Below are 16,148 nucleotides of genomic sequence, written 5' to 3'. Positions count from 1 at the left end.
TGGGTGCAAGTCTTGACGAATAAAATTGCAAAATGAAACATCTTAAAAGAAAGATGGAAATGGGCCCACACATGAATTATTTTTTCGGCCCACAAAAGTTGGCACCGCAGCAAAGTGGTTCTGGTTCACCCAAGTTCACCCCTCTCACTACCACTTCAAATCTCACCAAGTCTTTCTTCAACGAGTCCAGCCGGAAGTCTCTGTGACAAGGCGGTGCAGAAAAAGGTGACAAAGGTGTGGAAATGTGTGCCGTGAGACTTTCTCACCGTTTCCATAGTGAAGGAGAAGCTCACCTGCTTTTCTGCTCAGCTCTTTGATTTGGTGCAATACACCTGATGTTTAACTCCCGGCAGCATCTGCAGCCAAGTAGGACTTTTTTTCCTCATGCAAAATCACAGCTTTGAAAGTCAACATACCCCAAAGTCCTTACTGATGTGAGGGTGGACTGTATTGCTCAAGAGCACATTAACAATAACAGATGCACTATGTAGGAACCTATGTGTTTTATAGATGTTAATAGTGTGAGAGTCCAGTCCATAGTGGATCTAACATAATAGTGTGAGAGTCCAGTCCATAGTGGATCTAACATAATAGTGTGAGAGTCCAGTCCATAGTGGATCTAACATAATAGTGTGAGAGTCCAGTCCATAGTGGATCTAACATAATAGTGAGAGTCCAGTCCATAGTGGATCTAACATAATAGTGAGAGTCCAGTCCACAGTGGATCTAACATAATAGTGAGAGTCCAGTCCATAGTGGATCTAACATAATATTGTGAGAGTCCAGTCCATAGTGGATCTAACATAATAGTGAGAGTCCAGTCCATAGTGGATCTAACATAATAGTGAGAGTCCAGTCCACAGTGGATCTAACATAATAGTGAGAGTCCAGTCCATAGTGGATCTAACATAATATTGTGAGAATCCAGTCCATAGTGGATCTAACATAATAGTGTGAGAGTCCAGTCCATAGTGGATCTAACATAATAGTGAGAGTCCAGTCCACAGTGGATCTAACATAATAGTGTGAGAGTTCAGTCCATAGTGGATCTAACATAATAATGTGAGAGTCCAATCCATAGTGGATCTAACATAATAGTGTGAGAGTCCAGTCCATAGTGGATCTAACATAATAGTGAGAGTCCAGTCCATAGTGGATCTAACATAATAGTGAGAGTCCAGTCCATAGTGGATCTAACATAATAGTGAGAGTCTAGTCCATAGTGGATCTAACATAATAGTGTGAGAGTCTAGTCCATAGTGGATCTAACATAATAGTGTGAGAGTCCAGTCCATAGTGGATTTAACATAATAGTGTGAGAGTCCAGTCCATAGTGGATCTAACATAATAGTGAGAGTCCAGTCCATAGTGGATCTAACATAATAGTGAGAGTCCAGTCCATAGTGGATCTAACATAATAGTGAGAGTCCAGTCCATAGTGGATTTAACATAATAGTGTGAGAGTCCAGTCCATAGTGGATCTAACATAATAGTGAGAGTCCAGTCCATAGTGGATCTAACATAATAGTGAGAGTCCAGTCCATAGTGGATGTAACATAATATTGTGAGAGTCCAGTCCATAGAGGATTTAACATAATAGTGAGAGTCCAGTCCATAGTGGATTTAACATAATAGTGTGAGAGTCCAGTCCATAGTGGATCTAACATAATAGTGTGAGAGTCCAGTCCATAGTGGATTTAACATAATAGTGAGAGAGTCCAGTCCATAGTGGATTTAACATAATAGTGAGAGAGTCCAGTCCATAGTGGATTTAACATAATAGTGTGAGAGTCCAGTCCATAGTGGATTTAACATAATAGTGTGAGAGTCCAGTCCATAGTGGATCTAACATAATAGTGAGAGTCCAGTCCATAGTGGATGTAACATAATATTGTGAGAGTCCAGTCCATAGTGGATCTAACATAATAGTGTGAGAGTTCAGTCCATAGTGGATCTAACATAATAATGTGAGAGTCCAATCCATAGTGGATCTAACATAATAGTGAGAGTCCAGTCCACAGTGGATCTAACATAATAGTGTGAGAGTTCAGTCCATAGTGGATCTAACATAATAGTGTGAGAGTCCAGTCCATAGTGGATCTAACATAATAGTGAGAGTCCAGTCCATAGTGGATCTAACATAATAGTGAGAGTCCAGTCCATAGTGGATCTAACATAATAATGTGAGAGTCCAATCCATAGTGGATCTAACATAATAGTGAGAGTCCAGTCCACAGTGGATCTAACATAATAGTGTGAGAGTTCAGTCCATAGTGGATCTAACATAATAGTGTGAGAGTCCAGTCCATAGTGGATCTAACATAATAGTGAGAGTCCAGTCCATAGTGGATCTAACATAATAGTGAGAGTCCAGTCCATAGTGGATCTAACATAATAGTGAGAGTCTAGTCCATAGTGGATCTAACATAATAGTGTGAGAGTCTAGTCCATAGTGGATCTAACATAATAGTGTGAGAGTCTAGTCCATAGTGGATCTAACATAATAGTGAGAGTCCAGTCCATAGTGGATCTAACATAATAGTGAGAGTCCAGTCCATAGTGGATCCAACATAATAGTGAGAGTCCAGTCCATAGTGGATCTAACATAATAGTGAGTGTCCAGTCCATAGTGGATCTAACATAATAGTGAGTGTCCAGTCCATAGTGGATCTAACATAATAGTGAGAGTCCAGTCCATAGTGGATCTAACATAATAGTGAGAGTCCAGTCCATAGTGGATCTAACATAATATTGTGAGAGTCCAGTCCATAGTGGATCTAACATAATATTGTGAAAGTCCAGTCCATAGTGGATCTAACATAATAGTGAAAGTCCAGTCCATAGTGTATCTAACATAATAGTGAGAGTCCAGTCCATAGTGGATCTAACATAATAGTGAGAGTCCAGTCCGTAGTGGATCTAACATAATAGTGAGAGTCCAGTCCATAGTGGATCTAACATAATAGTGAGAGTCCAGTCCATAGTGGATCTAACATAATATTGTGAGAGTCCAGTCCATAGTGGATCTAACATAATAGTGAAAGTCTAGTCCATAGTGGATCTAACATAATAGTGAGAGTCCAGTCCATAGTGGATCTAACATAATAGTGAGAGTCCAGTCCATAGTGGATCTAACATAATAGTGAGAGTCCAGTCCATAGTGGATCTAACATAATAGTGAGAGTCCAGTCCATAGTGGATCTAACATAATAGTGAGAGTCCAGTCCATAGTGGATCTAACATAATAGTGAGAGTCCAGTCCATAGTGGATCTAACATAATAGTGAGAGTCCAGTCCATAGTGGATCTAACATAATAGTGAGAGTCCAGTCCATAGTGGATCCAACATAATAGTGAGATTAATACTGTATGTGTTATTTTTTCTTTTTTTTTTTTAAAAAAAGCACAAAAAGTGTCAAGTTGAGTTATTTTCAAGTCAGGAATAGTTCATTTACAGCAAACATCAGTGACAATAATTAGGCTCCAGCACCCCCCTGCGACCCCATAAGGGACAAGCGGTAGAAAAATGGATGGATGTATATATTGAGGGGCGTGGGGGGGGGGGGGGGGGACATAACAACTGTTGTTGCTGTGATTTTAACCTCCAAGCCCCCTCCCACGCCCTCCCACGCCCCCCGTGGCGTGGCAGGAGAGGTGCAGATAATGGCAGAAGTTCCTCCTCCACAGACACGCTCCTCTGCCCCATCATCGCAGCGCATTCGAGCTCTGCGCAAAAAAAAAAAAAAAAAAAAGCTGCAAAGCGCTAGGGACTTTTTTTTTCTTGCAACTTTTTTGCAGCACCTGGTGGAACCGCCGCTTGTTTGCGTTTCCCACGCAGCCATGAGGACGTGTGCGTCTGCTCCGTGTGTGCGCCATTTGGAACATGCTTTTCCACGCATTGCGCTGCTGCTGCTGGTGCTACTTTTGGTGCAATCCACGACTTTTGCGCAGCCCGGTAAGTGGATCGCAATTTGAATTATTGTCTTCTAAGTCAGTGTTTTTCAACCACTGTGCCGCGGCACACTAGTGTGCGGTGAGATACAATCTGGTGTGCCGTGGGAGATTATCTAATTTCACCTATTTGGGTTGAAAATATTTTTTGCAAAGCAGTAATTATAGTCTGCAAATGATGTGTTGTTGTTGAGTGTCTGTGTTGTCTAGAGCTCGGCAGAGTAACCGTGTAATACTCTTCCATATCAGTAGGTGGCAGCCGGTAGCTAATTGCTTTGTAGATGTCGGAAACAGCGGGAGGCAGCGTGCAGGTAAAAAAGGTGTCTAATGCTTAAACCAAAAATAAACAAAAGGTGAGTGCCCCTAAGAAAAGGCATTGAAGTTTAGGGAAGGCTATGCAGAACGAAACTAAAACTGAACTGGCTACAAAGTAAATAAAAACAGAATGCTGGACGACAGCAAAGACTTACTGCAGAGCAGTAATGTACATCCGAACATGACATGACAATCAACAATGTCCCCACAAAGAAGGATGAAAACAACTGAAATATTCTTGATTGCTAAAACAAAGTAGATGCGGGAAATATCGCTCAAAGGGAGACATGAAACTGCTACAGGAAAATACAGAAAAAAGAGAAAAAGCCACCAAAATAGGAACGCAAGACAAAAACTAAAACACTACACACAGGAAAACAGCAAAAAAGTCCAAATAAGTCAGGGTGTGATGTGACAGGTGGTGACAGTACACCTACTTTGAGACAAGAGCTATATTGATGCATGCTTGGTTATGCTTTAAAGCATGGGTGTCAAACTCTGGCCCGCGGGCCAAATTTGGCCCTTGAGGCGATATCAAATTAACATTAGAGCCGGTCCGCCGGTATTATACAGCGGCGGTGCCGCTGTAACAACACCGCATTCACCACTAATACTCATACTTGCCAACCCTCCCGATTTTCCCGGGAGACTATTGTTTTTAATATTGTTTTTAATATTGTTTTTAATATTGTTTTTAACATGGCTGTGCAGCACTTTGGAAACATTCTTGTTGTGTAAATGTGCTATATAAATAAAGTGGATTGGATTGGATTGGATTATACACCCCCACTACCACCAAACCCCGCCCCCCCCCCACCGCATTCACCACTAATACTCAACCTTGCCAACCCTCCCAATTTTCCCGGGAGACTCCCGAATTTCAGTGCCCCTCCCCCCCAAAAAAACTCCCGAATTTGGAGGTCTCAAGGTCGGCAAGTACGCTGTGAACCCACACCAAACAAGAATGACCAACACATTTCGGGAGAACATCCGCACCGTAACACAACATAAACACAACAGCACAAATACCCAGAAGCCCTTGCAGCACTAACTCTTCCGGGACGCTACAATATACACCCCCACTACCACCAAACCCCGCCCCCCAACCAGGGGCGCCGCTAGGGATTTTGGGCCCCATGAAAAGAATCTTTACAGGGCCCCCAACACAGCGGCAACATTTTACATACAATTATGCATTTTAATGGTATCTTTGACTATCATTACCATATGTTAGTTAATAACTTAGTGTCATTATTTTTTCTGTATTATAATTTCATCATCATTAGGGGCCTCTCCGGGCCCCCCTCCATCATGTTCCCCTAGAATCCGTCTCCTTTATCCCCCCTTTTCGGCGCCCCTGCCCCTGAAACCCGCCCCCGCCCACCAAGTTAATGTTGATATTTACCTCAGAAGGCTGCAAATAGAAGAGAGGCATTACATTTTTTATTTAAATTGTGTTTAATATACCATTGATGTTTTTTCGTTTGTTTTTTGAAAGTTGATTTTGCACTATTAAGTTATATAAGCGTTGCTTGTTCCATATTCAGTGTCAAAGCAAATCCGTGGAGCAAACTGAGCAATAATTAACGTTTTATTCTCTTGCTACTTCAAGGCTTGAATGTTCGATTCATTCATTATTGTTATTTTATTTTCAAATTTATTATTAGCCTGTGGAAAAAGTTTATTTTGATATTTACCTCAGAAGGCTGCAAATAGAAAAGAGGCATTACATTTTTATTTACATTTTATTTGACATGCCATTGATATTTTTTAATTATTATTATTATTTGGAACTCGATTTTGCATGTCACTACAAAGTTATGTTGATTTAATAAAAAAAACAACAACAAAAACAGAGACCGATAATAAAAAAAAAAAACGATACAGATAATTTCCGATATTACATTTTAAAGCATTTATCGACATCTCCATTTTTATCCTTTTTTGTGGGGACATTGTTAATTGTCATGTCATGTCCGGACGTACATTGAGGACGCCGTCTTTGCTCCACAGTAAGTCTTTGCTGTCGTCCAGCATTCTGTTTTTGTTTACTTTGTAGCCAGTTCAGTTTTCGTTCCCTTCTGCATAGCCTTCCCTAAGCTTCAATTATTTTTCTTAGGGGCACTCACCTTTTGTTTATTTTTGAGCAATAATTTACGTTTTATTCTCTTGCTACTTCAAGGCGTGAATGTTCGATTCGTTCATTATTGTTATTTTATTTTCAAATGTATTATTAGCCTGTGGAAAAAGTTTATTTTGATATTTACCTCAGAAGGCTGCAAATAGAAAAGAGGCATTACATTTTTATTTACATTTTATTTGATATGCCATTGATATTTTTTAATTATTATTATTATTTGGAACTCGATTTTGCATGTCACTATAAAGTTATGTTGATTTAATAAAAAAAACAACAACAAAAACAGAGACCGATAAAAAAAAAAAAAGAACGATACAGATAATTTCCGATATTACATTTTAAAGCATTTATCGACATCTCCATTTTTATCCTTCTTTGTGGGGACATTGTTGATTGTCATGTCATGTTCGGACGTACATTGAGGACGCCGTCTTTGCTCCACAGTAAGTCTTTGCTGTCGTCCAGCATTCTGTTTTTGTTTACTTTGTAGCCAGTTCAGTTTTAGTTCCGTTCTGCATAGCCTTCCCTAAGCTTCAATTACTTTTCTTAGGGGCACTCACCTTTTGTTTATTTTTGAGCAATAATTAACGTTTTATTCTCTTGCTACTTCAAGGCGTGAATATTCGATTAATTCATTATTGTTATTTTATTTTCAAATTTATTATTAGCCTGTGGAAAAAGTTTATTTTGATATTTACCTCAGAAGGCTGCAAATAGAAAAGAGGCATTCAATTTTTATTTACATTTTATTTGATATGCCATTGATATTTTTTCATTATTATTATTATTTGGAACTCGATTTTGCATGTCACTATAAAGTTATGTTGATTTAATTAAAAAAACAACAACAAAAACAGAGACCGATAATAAAAAAAAAAAACGATACAGATAATTTCCGATATTACATTTTAAAGCATTTATCGACATCTCCATTTTTATCCTTCTTTGTGGGGACATTGTTGATTGTCATGTCATGTTCGGACGTACATTGAGGACGCCGTCTTTGCTCCAAAGTAAGTCTTTGCTGTCGTCCAGCATTCTGTTTTTGTTTACTTTGTAGCCAGTTCAGTTTTAGTTCCGTTCTGCATAGCCTTCCCTAAGCTTCAATTACTTTTCTTAGGGGCACTCACCTTTTGTTTATTTTTGGTTTAAGCATTAGACACATTTTTACCTGGTTGAAAAACACTGTTCTAAGCTATCTGAACAAATGTCTGTATATGCGACAAAGCTAATTGGTGTAATGATATATGTAACTAATAATGAAAATATTTTATTTTTAGAATATGCTGAGAGTCAGTAAAAAAAAACAAAAAAAAACAGCTGCAAGCAAAATTTGGCTACGGGCTGCACTTTGGACACCCTTGCCCTGACCCGAGGTTTAAGGCACTCTTGACTTTACGACAACCTGCGTTGAAGTTTACGACCGCCAGCTTTGAAGTGCCTGGGGAGAGAAGGACGTCAACAAGATGGCGGTGATGAGTCATGAAGTTGTTATGAGGTCAGGGACTTGTGAGCAAGACAAACAAAAAAAAAAGGAGGCAAAAACAAGAAGAGACCAGAATTGTGCAGATTCTTGTTCTTCTAAAGTGTGTTTCTTATTGTTCCCTGTGATGACGGAGAAGAAATATGGATGCAATTAACATGTGGACACATTTTGACCATAAAAGTGTCTGGCATGCAGATTATTTGTGGGAGATACAGCACATATTTGTATCGAGTCGATACCAAACGTGGCATGGTTTGCCCATTTGAATTACTTTTTACTCCAATATTTTTAACATCATGCTTGTAATCAAAGCATGCGTGTTCATGGTAAGACTTGCTATCATTGATTTAGAGCAGATTTTTTCAACCTTTTTTGAGCCAAGGCACATTTTTTTACGTTGAAAAAAACCAGAGGCACACCACCAGCAGACATCATTAAAAAAAACGAAACTCAGTTGACAGTAAAAAGTCGTCGTCGCAATTGTTGGATATGACTTTAAAGCAGGGGTGTCAAACTCAAGTACAGAGTGGGCCAAAATGTAAAACTGAACAAAGCCACCCCACCCCTCTAGGGGGAGGGGGGGTTATTAAATCAACATAAAAAACACAAGATACTTACAATTAGTGCACCAACCCCAAAAAAACTCCCTCCCCCATTTACACTCATTCACACAAAAGGGTTGTTTCTTTCTGTTATTAATATTCTGCTTCCTACATTATATATCAATATATATCAATACAGTCTGCAAGGGATACAGTCCGTAAGCACACATGATTGTGCGTGCTGCTGCTCCACTAATAGTACTAACCAGGGATGTCCGATAATATCGGCCTGCCTATATTATCGGCCGATAAATGCGTTAAAATGTAATATCGGAAATTATTGGTATCGGTTTTTTGTTATCTGTATCGTTTTTTTTTGTTTTTTTGTTTTATTTTTTATTAAATCAACATAAAAAACACAAGATACACTTACAATTAGTGCACCAACCCAAAAAACCTCCCTCCCCCCATTTCCTTCTGTTATCAATATTCTGCTTCCTACATTATATATCAATATATATCAATACAGTCTGCAAGGGATACAGTCCGTAAGCACACATGATTGTGCGTGCTGCTGCTCCACTAATACTACTAACCAGGGATGTCCGATAATATCGGCCTGCCGATATTATCGGCCGATAAATGCGTTAAAATGTAATATCGGAAATTATTGGTATCGGTTTTTTTGTTATCTGTATCGTTTTTTGTTGTTGTTTTTTTTTTTTTTTTTATTAAATCAACATAAAAAACACAAGATACACTTACAATTAGTGCACCAACCCAAAAAACCTCCCTCCCCCCATTTCCTTCTGTTATCAATATTCTGGTTCCTACATTATATATCAATATATATCAATACAGTCTGCAAGGGATACAGTCCGTAAGCACACATGATTGTGCGTGCTGCTGCTCCACTAATAGTACTAACCTTTAACAGTTAATTTGACTCATTTTCATTAATTACTAGTTTCTATATGACTGTTTTTATATTGTTTCACTTTGTTCTTTATTCAAGAAAATGTTTTGAATTTATTTATCTTATTTTATTTTATTAATTTTTTTCAAATGGACCTAATCTTCACCATACCTGGTTGTCCAAATTAGGCATAATAATGTGTTAATTCCACGACTGTATATATCGGTATCGGTTGATATCTGTATCAGTAATTAAGAGTTGGACAATATCGGAATATCGGATATCTGCAAAAAGCCATTATCGGACATCCCTAGATAAAAACAACTAAAATCTTCTTGATTGCTAAACAAAGTAGATGCAGGAAATATCGCTCAAAGGGAGACATGAAACTGCTACAGGAAAATACAGAAAAAAGAGAAAAAGCCATTTACCATTTACACAATGTGCCAACTTCACTGCTTTTGGAGTTTTTACATTTAACTCAGTGGCCCAGTGGTTAGAGCGTCCGCCCTGAGATGGGTAGGTCGTGAGTTCAAACCCCGGCCGAGTCATACCAAAGACTATAAAAATGGCACCCATTACCTCCCTGCTTGGCACTCAGCATCAAGAGTTGGAATTGGGTATTATATCACCAAAAATGATTCCCAGGCGTGGCCACCGCTGCTGCCCACTGCTCCCCTCACTTCCCAGGGGGTGATCAAGGGTGATGGGTCAAATGCAGAGAATAATTTCGCCACACCTATTGTGTGTGTGTGACAAACATTGGTACTTTAACTTAATATATTTGGCCTCTGTAACACTACACACAGTTTGAACAGTAACACTGTGTTTGAAAATAGGAAAATAAAACACTGCCGTTTAATCAAGTGAATCTTGAGCGTACCACTAGATGGTACACGTACCACAGTTTGAGAATCATTAGCTTATTAGTATGTTAGGAAATATTGCATTCCTAATAATTTTCTGAATGTGTGGAGTTAGGTGTATGAGGGGCCGTTAGGGACATTATTCAGAATGACCTCTTATACACACTACTGAAATGCTCTCATACACACTACTGAAACACTCTCATACACACTACTGAAACACTCTTATACACACTACTGAAACACTCTCATACACACTACTGAAACACTCTTATACACACTACTGAAATGCTCTCATACACACTACTGAAACACTCTCATACACACTACTGAAACACTCTTATACACACTACTGAAACACTCTTATACACACTACTGAAACACTCTCATACACACTACTGAAACACTCTTATACACACTACTGAAATGCTCTCACATAAACAACTGAAATGTTTTTCTCTCACACACACTACTGAAACACTCTTATACACACTACTGAAACACTCTCATACACACTACTGAAACACTCTTATACACACTACTGAAACACTCTTATACACACTACTGAAACACTCTTATACACACTACTGAAATGCTCTCACATAAACAACTGAAATCGTTTTCTCTCACACACACTACTGAAACACTCTCATACACACTACTGAAACACTCTTATACACACTACTGAAACACTCTTATACACACTACCGAAACACTCTCATACACACTACTGAAACACTCTTATACACACTACTGAAACACTCTCATACACACTACTGAAACACTCTTGTACACACTACTGAAACACTCTTATACACACTACTGAAACACTCTTATACACACTACCGAAACACTCTCATACACACTACTGAAACACTGTTATACACACTACTGAAACACTCTTATACACACTACTGAAATGCTCTTCACATAAACAACTGAAATGTTTTCCTCTCACACACACTACTGAAACACTCTTATACACACTACTGAAACACTCTTATACACACTACCGAAACACTCTCATACACACTACTGAAACACTCTTATACACACTACTGAAACACTCTCATACACACTACTGAAACACTCTTGTACACACTACTGAAACACTCTTATACACACTACTGAAACACTCTTATACACACTACCGAAACACTCTCATTCACACTACTGAAACACTCTTATACACACTACTGAAACACTCTTATACACACTACTGAAATGCTCTTCACACAAACAACTGAAATGTTTTCCTCTCACACACACTACTGAAACACTCTCATACACACTACTGAAACACTCTTATACACACTACTGAAATGCTCTTCACATAAACAACTGAAATGTTTTCCTCTCACACACACTACTGAAACACTCTCATACACACTACTGAAACACTCTTATACACACTACTGAAATGTTCTCACATAAACAACTGAAATGTTTTTCCTCTCACACACACTACTGAAACACTCTTGTACACACTACTGAAACACTCTTATACACACTACTGAAACACTCTTATACACACTACTGAAACACTCTCATACACACTACTGAAATACTCTCATACACACTACTGAAACACTCTCATACACACTACTGAAACACTCTCATACACACTACTGAAACACTCTTATACACACTACTGAAACACTCTTATACACACTACTAAAACACTCTTATACACACTACTGAAATGCTCTCACATAAACAACTGAAATCTTTTTCTCTCACACACACTACTGAAACACTCTCATACACACTACTGAAACACTCTTATATACACTACTGAAATGCTCTCACATAAACAACTGAAATGTTTTTCCTCTCACACACACTACTGAAACACTCTCATACACACTACTGAAACACTCTTATACACACTACTGAAACACTCTTATACACACTACTGAAACACTCTCATACACACTACTGAAGCACTCTCATACACACTACTGAAACACTCTTATACACACTACTGAAACACTCTTATACACACTACTGAAACACTCTCATACACACTACTGAAGCACTCTCATACACACTACTGAAACACTCTCATACACACTACTGAAACACTCTTATACACACTACTGAAGCACTCTCATACACACTACTGAAACACTCTTATACACACTACTGAAACACTCTCATACACACTACTGAAACACTCTCATACACACTACTGAAGCACTCTCATACACACTACTGAAACACTCTTATACACACTACTGAAACACTCTTATACACACTACTGAAACACTCTCATACACACTACTGAAGCACTCTCATACACACTACTGAAACACTCTCATACACACTACTGAAACACTCTTATACACACTACTGAAGCACTCTCATACACACTACTGAAACACTCTTATACACACTACTGAAACACTCTTATACACACTACTGAAACACTCTCATACACACTACTGAAGCACTCTCATACACACTACTGAAACACTCTTATACACACTACTGAAACACTCTTATACACACTACTGAAACACTCTCATACACACTACTGAAGCACTCTCATACACACTACTGAAACACTCTTATACACACTACTGAAACACTCTTATACACACTACTGAAACACTCTTATACACACTACTGAAACACTCTCATACACACTACTGAAACACTCTTATACACACTACTGAAACACTCTTATACACACTACTGAAACACTCTTATACACACTACTGAAACACTCTCATACACACTACTGAAACACTCTTATACACACTACTGAAACACTCTTATATACACTACTGAAATGCTCTCACATAAACAACTGAAATCTTTTTCTCTCACACACACTACTGAAACACTCTTATACACACTACTGAAACACTCTTATACACACTACTGAAACACTCTTATACACACTACTGAAATGCTCTCACATAAACAACTGAAATATTTTTCTCATATAGGTGCGTCCGTTATTACGTCACCTTTGGTTTTGTTCTAGCTGTCCAGTCTATGACAAACTAACAGAACCTCCTCTCGGTCCCTTCAGCACCCGAGTGCTTCCCTGGAGGTCATCGCACTCTGCGGAACCCTCACCGCAGTGTTGACTTTGACTCCACTGAGTTGCAAAGTACGGCCATCCAAGACCTGGTCTGTGACCACTCGCTGGCACCGGGCTGGTACCGGTTCAAGATCGACAACAAGCCGGCTGAGATGCCGACCACCTGCGTCGAGGCATGTCCGAGTTTCTCCGCCACCTGTAGCGATGATGGGTGCACAGCACCCTAACGACTGTCCATGCCGTCTCTCACCCTAGATGAATCGTTGTGGGACGCAGGCACCCGTGTGGCTCTCACTGAAGGACACACCCCTACCGCGTCCCGGGGAGATCCGCCAGTTGTCCGCCTGTGCCACCTGGCAGTTCTTCCGAGGCAGCACCAAAGACTGTTGCCTCTTCCGCATCCCCATCACGGTTCGCAACTGTGGCGACTTCTTGCTCTACTACCTGCAGCCCACACAAGGATGCATGGGATACTGTGCCAAAGGTGAGTGTCGTTTTTCCATAGTCCAGTTGGGAATGTTAGTGCAAAACCCAAAACCAGTGAAGTTGGCACGTTGTGTAAATGGTAAATAAAAACAGAATACAATGATTTGCAAATCCTTTTCAAGTCATCTCTTTCTGCCGCTCAGTCGCTCCAACCGTGGCACCTAGGATCTGCCTGCCAGGTGAGATGGAGGTGAACGGCCGATGCAAGGGTGAGTTAACCCGACCAGAATAATAATCTTGTCCGCCATTATCTACTCTTATTGCTGGATCCATCTTGTCCACAGATGCTCTGCCGTCCTTGCAGTCGCGGCCTGTTATCTCACCAGAGCTAATCGGTCACAGCGTCCATTTGAGGTGTTCCTTCGTCCCACCGCCATGGAGTCAACCACTAGGCTTTCATGTGGTGTGGGCGCGGCACATCAGCCACAGCATGAAGGTCGAGATCCGCCAAGAGTCCATAGTGAAGCCGTTCTCACTGGTGGAGATGGATGCCATTCACTTCAGGCTTGGAGAGACGGTAACAACTGCCATTGTTTTGGTTTAATCCCTTCCCTGTCAGGGTAAACCAGTGAGGAGAGGGGGTGTAAATCAGATAATTCAGGACTGCAGGTTAGTTAAGAACATAATTCATCCAGAGCAGTAAGCCACTGCTTTGGATTTAAAGCAGTGTTACATTTTCATTGTGGGCCACATGCGATTGAAATTGGTATTGGACGAGTCGCCACCTCATCGCTGGTAACCATCGGCGTTCAACAGTCGAACAGCTTCCATAAAGAAGTTGCGCTATCTTATCCTGTTGATAATGTATTTGAATTAGGGCTGAACAAAAATGATAAACCAAAATCGATGTGGCCTCGATTCACACGAATAAATGTAATTTCTAAATGATAATATTTTTGATTGACCACACCAGTGGTGTCCGAACTTTTCGACTGGGGGGCTGCATTGGGCTTAAAAAATGTGTCCGCAGGCCGGATATATGCAAAGTAACTATGTATGTGGATATATGCAAAGTAACTATGTATGTGTATGTATGTAGGTATGTATGTAGGTATGTATGTAGGTAGGTAGGTAGGTAGGTAGGTCGTTCGTTCGTTCGTTCGTTCGTTCGTTCGTTCGTTCGTTCGTTCGTTCGTTCGTTCGTTCGTTCGTTCGTTCGTTCGTTCCGAGCGGCCCTGCGATGAGGTGGGGACTTGTCCACGGTGTACCCTGCCTTCTGCCAGAATGCAGCTGAGATAGGCTCCAGCCCCCCCCCGTGACCCAAAAGGGACAAGCGGTAGGAAATGGATGGATGGATATATTCTGATATCACATTATCGATGGGAAAATGCATTTTTAGCCTAGGAGACACCGAGAGTAACAAGCGGTAGAACATGAATTAGAAAGGACAGATTTAAAAAAATTATTATTATTTTATTTTTTTTTTAAACTTGGGACTTCCCGCGGGCCGGATTTTGGATACTGGCGGGCCGTAGTTTAGGGACCCCTGCTCTAGTGCTTCACATAGTAAAACCCATTATCCACATCTTTAAGCTAGATTCAAACCAGTCTGACCATTGTGGGTGGCACTGGGAGCAGGTGGGTAAAGTATCTTGCCCAAGGACACAATCAATCAATCAATGTTTACCCATACAGCCCTAAATCACGAGTGTCTCAAAGGGCTGCACAAGCCACAACGACATCCTCGGCTCAGATCTCACATCAGGGCAAGAAAAAACTCGACCCAATGGGATGACAATGAGAAACCTTGGAGGGGACCGCAGATGTGGGGACCCCCCACCCCCTGGGCGACCGGTGCAATGGACGTCGAGTGGATCTAGCTTAATGTTGTGAGAGTCCAGTCCATAGTGGATCTAACATAATAGTGTAAGAGTTCAGTCCATAGTGGATCTAACATAATAGTGAGAGTCCAGTCCATAGTGGATCTAACATAATAGTGAGAGTCCAGTCCATAGTGGATCTAGTTAATAGTGTAAGAGTCCATTCCATAGTGGATCTAACATAATAGTGTGAGAGTCCAGTCCATAGTGGATCTAACATAATAGTGAGAGAGTCCAGTCCATAGTGGATCTAACATAATAGTAAGAGTCCAGTCCATAGTGGATCTAACATAATAGTGTGAGAGTCCAGTCCATAGTGGATCTAACATAATAGTGTGAGAGTCCAGTCCATAGTGGATCTAACATAATAGTGTGAGAGTCCAGTCCATAGTGGATCTAACATAATAGTGAGAGTCCAGTCCATAGTGGATCTAACATAATAGTGAGAGAGTCCAGTCCATAGTGGATCTAACATAATAGTGTGAGAGTCCAGTCCATAGTGGATCTAACATAATAGTGTGAGAGTCCAGTCCATAGTGGATCTAACATAATAGTGTGAGAGTCCAGTCCATAGT

At 40.2% G+C, this 16,148-nt stretch overlaps 1 protein-coding gene across 1 annotated transcript in view; it reads left to right on the top strand.

Moving 5' to 3' along the window:
• The first annotated feature begins 3,839 nt into the window (after positions 1-3,839).
• Positions 3,840-16,148, top strand: part of LOC133660837 (von Willebrand factor D and EGF domain-containing protein-like) — a 56,013-nt gene continuing 43,704 nt past the window's right edge. The window contains exons 1-5 of the mRNA XM_062064384.1: positions 3,840-3,954; positions 13,256-13,440; positions 13,523-13,751; positions 13,897-13,962; positions 14,038-14,270. Coding sequence (XP_061920368.1) covers positions 3,840-3,954; positions 13,256-13,440; positions 13,523-13,751; positions 13,897-13,962; positions 14,038-14,270 — 828 coding nt within the window. The remainder of the gene's footprint in view (positions 3,955-13,255; positions 13,441-13,522; positions 13,752-13,896; positions 13,963-14,037; positions 14,271-16,148) is intronic.

Source organism: Entelurus aequoreus, linkage group LG01 (assembly GCF_033978785.1).
Source record: "Entelurus aequoreus isolate RoL-2023_Sb linkage group LG01, RoL_Eaeq_v1.1, whole genome shotgun sequence".
NCBI classification, from domain to species: Eukaryota; Metazoa; Chordata; class Actinopteri; order Syngnathiformes; family Syngnathidae; genus Entelurus; species Entelurus aequoreus.
The sequence above is the reverse complement of the archived record's forward strand: the minus strand, read 5'-3'. Positions and strand labels throughout refer to the sequence as shown.